The sequence below is a fragment of the Neophocaena asiaeorientalis genome, unplaced genomic scaffold (assembly GCF_003031525.2).
Source record: "Neophocaena asiaeorientalis asiaeorientalis breed wild unplaced genomic scaffold, Neophocaena_asiaeorientalis_V1.1 scaffold124, whole genome shotgun sequence".
NCBI lineage: Eukaryota > Metazoa > Chordata > Mammalia > Artiodactyla > Phocoenidae > Neophocaena > Neophocaena asiaeorientalis.
In genome coordinates this window covers 381651-390842 of record NW_020174135.1, presented here as the reverse complement: position 1 = coordinate 390842, position 9192 = coordinate 381651, and the positions used below count along the sequence as shown (strand labels likewise).

The window sequence follows — 9192 nt, the reverse complement described above, 5'->3', positions numbered from 1 at the left end:
GACGTGCTGGACGACCCGCGCTCGGGCCCGGCCGGCAAGCTCTTCGCCTGCGTGTCCGTGGCCTTCGTGGCCGTCACGGCGGTCGGCCTCTGCCTCAGCACCATGCCCGACATCCGCGCCGAGGAGGAGAGGGGGAGCGCGGGGCCGGGGCGACTGGGCCGGGCAGGGCTGGGGGCGGCTGGGACGGAACTGGGGAGGGGCGGCGGCAGCTGGGCCGTGGGGCGCCCTCTGGGTGGTGGTCTTAGGCCCCGCGACCCCGTTGGTCGCTGAAACTGCAGGCCCTGGGCCCCCCTGCACCCGCCCAGGGCAGGTTCGCTGGGAGTGAGCCCCCGGCGCGGCTGCCCCCTCAGGCCGCCCGCTGCGCTGCCTGCAGAGGCTCCGAATTCCAGCCGATTGCAAGAACTCGGCGAGGCTGCCGGGCCAGCGGGCCTTCTCGCTGAACCGCTCTGACGGCCAGGCCTTGAGGCTTGGACAGCTTGGAGTTAAAACACCCAGTCTAGAGAGTGCTGTGTCCTAAACTCAAGTCCCGTCGTCCTGGACCACAGGGACAGGACCTCTGAATTCTTCCAGGCGCCCAGCTCTGGCACACCCAGGGCCGGCTTTGTGGAGGCGCTGGGGCTTGTTCCTGCCCCCTCTGTTGTCCCGTGCGGCAGTGGGCAGAAGTGACATCCTGGGGTCAGGATGTCACCCGGAGCTCAGCAGCGTTACGGAATGTCTCGGAAACACTCGGGGAAGGCCTGAGTGGGTGTCGTGCGGGTCGGGCTTAGACGAGAGGAGGTGCTGCGGTATTTGAAGGATGTGGCTTCGTGTTGCCCTCAAAGCATTGCCTGTGTTTTCTCACGGGGTGGCAGGGGCGTCCTGCCTTAACCTCCCCAGCTCCAGCTTCCAGGGGTGGCAGAGGCTCGGACTTGAACCCCACGGCCCCAGGCAGAGCAGGGCAGAGCTCATGTCAGCCTCTCGGTCAGAGCCCCTCCGCAGTCCGGGGTAGAGCCCGAGCTCGCCCGCTGCCGCCAGCTCATTATTCAGAGACACGGAGCTCTGTTCTCCTGGAACATTAGCTGTGAGCGGTCTTGACCACGAGCCTGGGGATCCTGATTGCAGATTAGATTTAAATGTAAATTTTAGGAAATTGGTTTGGCTTCTCCTTCATCGTTTGGGTGTCTGACTCCTGAGCTGTCATTTCCAGTTGTCTTAATCAGGCCCCAGCTGGGGATTCTGCTTGTAAAGACACTCGACATGTTTGGACTTCCTCAGTAGCAGTAACTCCATACAATCCGAGGGGGGAAATCACTTCCACAGGGATCAGGGAACAGAAGTTCCCTATGTCAACCAATGACAGCGTCACCGGAGGTCGAGCTGACCCTGAGAATCCTCTAGGCGTCATCTGGTCCCCACGTCACCCACCATTCACATCCGTCACCCACCTCTTCCCCATTTCCAGAAACACTGCTTCACACCACCCGGGTGCCGTCTCACCAAACCAGTCGTCAGATTAGGAAGTAAGGACCCCAGTGTCGGTGAGCACATGGTGAGTGTGGCCTTGTGCTCGTGAGGGGTGCTTACGAAGCCCCGGCCCACTGCACACAGTAGGTGCTGTCACTGCCACAGGAAGGAAGAAGTTTTATGTTTCATCAACTGTGTGTGTGTGGTAAAAAAAAAACCCATAAAATCCACCATCTTAGCCATTTTTATGTGCAGTTCAGTGGCATCAAGTACGTCCACAGAGCTGGGCAATCATCACCACCCTCTGTCCCTAGAAATCTTCATCTTCCCAAACTGAAACTTTGTCCCCATTAAACACTAACTCCCCAGCCCCTGGAACCCAGCCTGTACCTTCTGCCTCTGTGGATTCAGCTACTTCAGGGGCTCATTTAAGTGGACTCACACAGGCAGCATCTTTCTGTGACTGTCTTGTTTCACTGAGCACAGTGTCCTCTGGGTGCATCCGTGATGCAGCAGGTGTCAGACCCCTTCCTGTTTAGGGGCTGAGTAACACTCCCGCGTATGTATCGCCTCACTTTGTTCATCCGTCATCCGCCCGTGGACACGTGGGGCGCTTCCTCCTTTTGCTGTCGGCAATAACGCTGCCGTGGACACGGCACAAACATCTGGTGAGTCCCTGCTCTCGGCTCTTTGGGGTTTATCCCAGGAGTGCACTAGCTGGATTCTGTGGTGATTCTGTGTTTACGTTTGCGGGGAGCCTCCCTGCTGTCCCCTGCAGCTGCACCCTTGACGGTCCGACCACGGAAGTTTCCAGGCACGAGGCATCAGGGATGGAGGGCATGGAATCCTTCATTATTTTCTTGTTTGTTGGGGTTTTGCCAGTAGAAATTTTTATTTTATTTTATTTACTTATTTATTGGCTGTATTGGGTCTTCGTTGCTGCACATGGGCTTTCCGTAGTTGCCACGAGCAGGGGCTACTCTTCATTGCGGTGCACAGGCTTCTCATTGCAGTGGCTTCTCTTGTAGCGCAGCACGGGCTCTAGAGCGCAGGCTCAGTAGTTGTGGCGCACGGGCTTAGTTGCTCTGCGGCATGTGGGATCTTCCCGGACCAGGGATTGAACCTGTGTCTCCTGCACTGGCAGGCGGATTCTTAACCACTGCGCCACCGGGGAAGCCCTCCAGTAGAACTTAGCTTGAAAGTCACAAGGCTGAAGTATTATCTCTGTGTGATCTCTGATTTAATTAAGTGGCTAAAGAACTTCTTTGTGAGATTTCACGTCTTCTCTTGAAGGCTCCAGAAAGCATCCTCTGAGAGGCACAGCACCGACAGCTCCGTGGGCCTGAGGTCCTCATCCTCCATCAGTGACAAGCAGGGATGCTTCCCCAATGCACCCACGTTCTAGTTAGCACTCCATTTAAATGCACCCAATTCCCTCCTGAAAAACGATCTTGGGGGAGCAGGGAGCGTCATGAAGAATCAGGGGTGAGCTGGTACGGCTCCCTTGTCATTAGTCTGTCTGGTGACATCTCTTGTCATCTCTGGCAGCACTGGCATTGGTGGTTATTTTTGTGTGTAGGTGCAGAAAAGCATCAAGGGAGAAAAAAGATTATTATCCTCCATTATTCAGGGACTCAGAGGAAAGTTGATTCCTGCTGCCAATCCATGAAATACCCCTTGAGTGGCCAGGCCCCCGCCTGGGCTGGAAGGAGGCCCCCACTGCATAGAAATCCCAGCCCCCGGCTCCAGTGTGGCCAGGACGCGGCCTTTGGGCACAGGGACCAGCTCCCTTTGCCTTCTTGTCTTGGCCCCAGGACAGACTCTGCAGCCAGACGTCCAGGTCCCCTCTGGCTGGTGACGTGGCCTGAGCCCGAGGGTGGCGGGCAGAGCTGTGCAAAGTCCCTGTGCCCCTGAGGCCGCGCAGGCACCGTGTGCTTGGGGGTGGGCGTCCCTGCGGTCCGCCCTCCCCTAGAATCCAGGCTCTTGCTGTGTCCCCTGTGTCTCCTCGGTGCCCTGGTAGTCCCTGTGCCCGGTGGTGGCTCCGTCCAGAATTTGCTCTCACGCATTGTAACTGAGTGAGACCTAGGTCTCTGCTTTTCACGGTTTATAGGAAGAAGGATGGTAAAAGCATACCCGCGGGACGAATCTTGAGGACGTTTTGCCGAATGAAACAAGCCAACTGACAGTTCAGTAGGACAAATCCTGTCTGATTCCACTCATATGAGGCACTTAGAGCCATCAGATCCGTGGAGTCGGAGTGTGGACGGGCCGGGTGGGGGCCGCAGTGATCCGCAGGGCGCAGCCCGTCCCAAGTCAAAGCAGCTGGGGCTCCGGTGCGTCCGACCGACTCAGGAGGCCCTGAGGACCCTCGGCCAGGCGGGTCCCAGGACCCCCCTCCCCCCACGCTTAGCGAGAGCAGGGCAGCCCCGGGCCGGGCAGACCCGGCATGGCTGCAGCAGGAAAGGCCACAGGGCCCACAGCCACACCGGGACTCCTTGCTGCCTCTTGTGCCCCCGTCGAGGTTTGGGGGGCGCCCCGGGCAGAGCCGCCCCTCCGACTCCATGGCCGTTCGGTGTCCAGGTCAGTGCGCGGGTGGGGGCCAGGTCCCCAGGAACGTCTGTGGGGCAGCCCAGGGCTGGGCTCGGCCTCGGGGTGGGACCCGCGGGACCCTCACGGCCCGTCCTCTGGCTCCTGCCGTTCTGAAGGTGACACGGTGAGCAGTTAGGCCTGCTCCTTGTTCGCGGTGGGGCCTTGATGGCTCCGGCTCCGCCGTGGACTGCGTATGTCCCCTGCTGCCGTGAAATAAACCACCACGAACTGCCTCATGAAACGGCACGACTCGCCCTTGAGGTCCCGGTGGGACCCGGGCCTCACGTCCAGGGCTGGTTCCTGTGGAGGCTCCGGGGGACCTGTCCCCTTCCCTCATCCCTCGGCCCCTCCTCTGTCCTCCCAGCACGTCACCTGGTTCTCCTCTCCCACCACCGTCCCCTCCTCGTGATGGGCTGGAAGGACGCTGTGACGACGCTGGCCCCGTAAGCAGGTTGCTCCCGGCTCCAGCCTCGCCGTCATCCCACCCTCCATAGTCCCTTCTGCCATCAGAGGCGACGCAGCCATGGGCCTGAGGACCAGGACGTGGACGTCTTCCAGGCATTATGTGGCCGACCACCGTCATGAAAACACCCGAGGGCGAGACTCCTGCTGCGTGTCCCCAGGTCCCTGCCCCGGTCGGGGCCACGCCGGCGCTGCCAGGGAACTGTCTCCCTCCTGCACTGAGGTCTCAGCCAGGAGCCCCTTCCAGCGCTCAGCTCTGCCCTCGTGGACGCCTGTCCTCACCCTTCCGTGTCGTGTTCATAACCTCAGGCCCGGCAGACGTAAGGATCCCGCCCCTGTCTGAGGGCTTCCGAGGGTTCGAAACCCCAGGTGACATTGGAGTTGTCCATGCAAAATCTCCAGGCCCGGACGCTGGTTTTGCTTTGGAGATGAAGACAGGTGTTTGCAGGGCGAGAAGCTGGCCAGCGAGAGAAGAGGAGACCGCCACCTGGAAGCCCCGTGGAACGCACGCCAACCCTGAGTTATCTTAGCACAGCGTTCACTGTGTGTTGGCAACAGCTCTTAGGAGCGTTGCTGTGGCGTCTCGGGTGTTTACCGGGTCAGGAGCACGAAGAAGGAGCGGGGGCCCCCCCACTGCTGCACCAGTGTTCCCCCCAGACTTCTGGAGCCATGGCTGCTCTTGCCTCCGCCTGCAGGACCCAGGGGCAGGGGTTGGGGGCGTGCATGCGGGACCCGCTCTGTCCTGCCCCAGGAGGTCCCCGCGGAGTGGGCTCAGTCCCCAGTGTCTGGTCCACGGCGGGACCATCCATGCGGGAAGGAAAGGCTCCCTGGCATCCAGCGGGTCTCGTGGCCAGGCCTCAGGGCTGTCTGCTCGGCAGCCCCACCTTGTCTGCAGAGATGAAGATGAGTAATACCAAACCCCTAAACACCGTGGCCACAGAAAGTTACCGTGACTCCTCTGACCCCAAGAGTGCATTCTGAGCTAACGCACTGCCTGGTTCCTGGGAGAAACGATCACAGCGGTCACCACCCCAAGATGCCCCCCGTCTCCCCTTGGCACGCGAGCAGAAGTTTTAATGCCAGGCTCAGAAGGAGAGAGAGGGGTCTGTGCCCCCCGACCCGGTGAGGTGAGGCGGGGGGCCAGTGCTGGAGGGACGCCCCCCAGCTCCTGCGGACGGCGAGGCAGCCCCAGCTCCAAGGCTGACCCCAGACCCCACCTACAAGTCGCTTTGGGAGCCCCAAGCCAGACGGGAGGCGAGGTCCCCGACCCACTGCCTCGGGGCTCCAGTGGGCCTCTGGCCTCACTCCTAGGTTACTGGGGGCTCTGTGAAGGAGATAGAGTGTTTCTCCAGCCCTCCCCACCCCACCCCCCATCGGGCACCAGACCATCCCCGAGCCCACGATTGCTGCAGGGTAATCCATCCTCCTAAGGCTGTCGGGCGTGGTTAGGTGACCACGGGGACAGGTCGTGCCATCGGGGCCCTCCCCGTGCTGGAAGTCACGCCATGGCGCCTGCCCAGCCATCAGATGCTGAGGACAGGCCTTTGGAGCTGCTGGGAGGATGGGACAGGAGCCTCTGTTTCAGCAAACAGCTCGCAGATTCCTTCATGCGGTGGCGGCCGTCGTTGCCTGGAGACAGTGCAGAGCTTGGCTGCGTCGGGACGGGCTGCGAACCGGCCTGGGGGGAACAGCCCGTCCTCGCGCAGGCTGCGCTCAGAGCCAGCACTTCCTTTCCACGGAGGCTGGTGTTTGGCTTGCGAGTCGATTTTTTCCTTTAAGCTCATATGATTAAATCAAGACCCACATAATTAGTTATGGATTTCATGACTGGGACTTCAAGTATTGAATTCACTAAGACATTTGGCAACAGCATCGGAAGCTGGTGACAGAGCTTCTGCTGCGTGTGGGCACAGACACACACGTCGAGTTTGCCAGCCTGGAGCTGGGGTGAGAGCTTTGCTGCTTCCGAGCTGTGTCAGTCAGGGTTCCCGGGAGAAACAAACGGAACCAGCGCAGCGGGCTGTCTCTCCTTGGTTCTCGCCTGTGGGACCCCTGGCCCACCGTGGTGTGTGGAAGCACGGCACCGTCTGGTCACAGGCTCACAGCTGGAGGGATTTTGCCTCCGATGATTCGGCCTGGAGTCCCCCACCACCCGCCCCCGGCCTGCCTCGGATGATGTCAGGCCTTAGACTCTGGAGTTGATGCTGAAGTGATTTAGACTTTGGGGGCTGTTGGATGGAGTGCAGGGGAGAAGGACATGAACTGGCGGTGGTGGGGTGCAGAGTGCTACCGGCTGAATGTCATGTCCCCCAGATTCACATGCTGAATCCTAACGCCCAGCGTGCCGGGGCCGGGAGGCCTCTGGGGGCGACGAGGTCATGAGGGTGGAGCCCTCGCGATGGGATTAGTGTCCCCGTAACAGAGACCGCAGAGCTCCCCTGCCCCTTCGCCACGTGAGGACACAGTGAGAAGGTGCGTCCACGTACCAGGAGCAGGTCCTCAGCAGACACCGATTCTGCCTGGACCCCACGCGTCTGGCCCCAGAGCTGCGAAGGACGAACATGTGTTGTTTCAGCCCCGGCAGCAGCACTAACGGACTGCGCCAGCGGCAGAGGAGCCCCTGAGCCTGGGCTTCTTCCCAGCTCCTGGCAGAGCGCCTCCCGTCCACGACGCGTAAGAATGCTGCACTCGGGCCGCTGCCACAGGGCCGGACCATGGGGCTCTCCCACCAGCATCCGCTGGGCACTGGGGCTGCACGTGACCTCCACCTCGTCCCAGGAGGCTCCGGTCCCCACCCAGCAGGGGAAGGTGGCTTCCCTGTGGAAACGCGGCCCGTGACCCTCTGTGTCCCATCGTCACACGCATGCGAACGGACTGGTGGTGCTGTCCTGACCTGGTGGCCACAGGGCCCAGTGGAGCTGAAAGGAAAAAGGAAGGATGGAAACCGGCCAGCGGCCTCTGCTGGCACAGCTGCCCTGGGGCTGCAGGGAGGGCCCTTGTGACCCCAGGGCCCCCAGGGACTGAGCTGGGAACAGAGGCTCCCAGGACCACTGAAAACGGATAACAGGTTTGGCTGGTTTATTTTCTTGTTTGCAAAGATCTGATCCAGGAACCACCAAAATGTGGTGGCAGATATTCTGCTGTGGGCAGAACCTCATCTGAGAGCCAGACGTTCCTGGGTCAGGTGCTAACCCTGATCGTCGTTCTCTTCCGTAAAATGAGGATGATGGCTCCAAGGCTGCTGAGAAAGGCGAGGCTTCGGCCCCTCCCCCTGACGTGTCCCTTCTCCCCCCACCATGTCCCCACCACGCCACCCAGAATTGTAGTCCAAGGCCCCTAGCAGTCATTGACCGCCACGTTGGAGGGACCACTGCCTGTTTTCAAGGGAGACCCTCTTACGAGGCTCTTAGAGGCACTGGAAACCAAGCCAGATGTGCCAAGGGATAAACATGGAGCTCAGGACACTTCCCTCTACTTTCCATGTAAATTTGGCAGGAAAAACAGGGGATTTTTGTTTTGAATTTGTGCTTTAGTCTGAGGGGAAAAAAAGACTTGTGCTCAAATGCCTAGAATAGAAGCTACGAGACTCTTTTTGTTTTTTAAAGACAATTTTTTTAGAGCAGTTTAAAGTTCACAGCAAAATTGAGAGGAAGGTACAGAGATTTCCCATATGCCCCCTGCACCCCCCACCCCCAGATGCACAGCGTCTCCCAGCATCAGCATCCCCAGAGCGTGGACGTTTGTTACAAATGATGAACCTACGCTGACACGTCATAATCACTTAAAGCCCAGGGCTTACATGAGCGTCATTCTGGGTAGTGTACGTTCTGTGGGTTTGGACAAATGTAAAATGACATGAATCCACCATAATAGCATCACACAGAATCGTTCCACTGCCCTAAAAATCCTCTGTGCACCCCGCCCCCCACCGTATGCATCCCTCCCTCCCCTTCCCCAGGCCCTGGCACCGCTGATCTTTTTACTTTCTCCATAGTTTTGCCTTTTCCAGAAGGTCCTATAGTTGAAATCCTCTTCAGATTGGCTTTTTTGACTTAGTAATATGCATTTAAGGTTTCTGCATCTTTTTTTCATGGCTTGGTAGCTCATTTCTTTTTGGCCTTGAATAATGTTCCATTGTCTGAATGCACCATAGTTTATTCATCACTGAAGGACATCCTTTGGTTGCTTCCATTTGGCAGTCATGAATAAAGCTGCTGTACGCATCTCTGTGCAGGTTTTTGTGTGAACATGAGTTTTCGTTTCCTCTGGATAAATACCAAGGAGTGCGATTGCCGGATCGTCTGGTAAAACTATGTTTAGTTTTTTAAGGAAGCCCCAAAATGTCTTCCGAAGTGGCTGCACCATTTTTGCGTTCCCGCCAGCAGTGATGAGCGTTCCTGTAGCTCCACATCCTCGCCAGCCTTTCATGCTGTCAGTGCTCTGGGTTTTGGCCATGCTAATAGGTGTGGAGTGGTGTCTCCCATGCTAATAGGTGTGGAGTGGTGTCTCATTGTTGTTTTACCTTGCATTTCCCTGATGACATATGATGTGGAGCATGTTTTCACGTGCTTATTTGCCATTTGTATGTTTTCTTTTTTTTTGAATTTTATTTATTTTTTACACAGCAGGTTCTTATTATTTATCTATTTTATACACATCAGTGTATACATGTCAATCCCAATCTCCCAATTCGTCCCA

General features: G+C 58.2%; 1 protein-coding gene across 1 annotated transcript in view; it reads left to right on the top strand.

Annotated features, from left to right (window-relative positions):
* KCNG2 (potassium voltage-gated channel modifier subfamily G member 2) overlaps positions 1–9192 on the top strand; it is a gene marked incomplete at its 5' end in the record, with an annotated part of 28323 nt that continues 19131 nt past the window's right edge. The window contains one exon of the mRNA XM_024754820.1: positions 1–138. Within this exon, the coding sequence (XP_024610588.1) occupies positions 1–138 (138 nt within the window). The remainder of the gene's footprint in view (positions 139–9192) is intronic.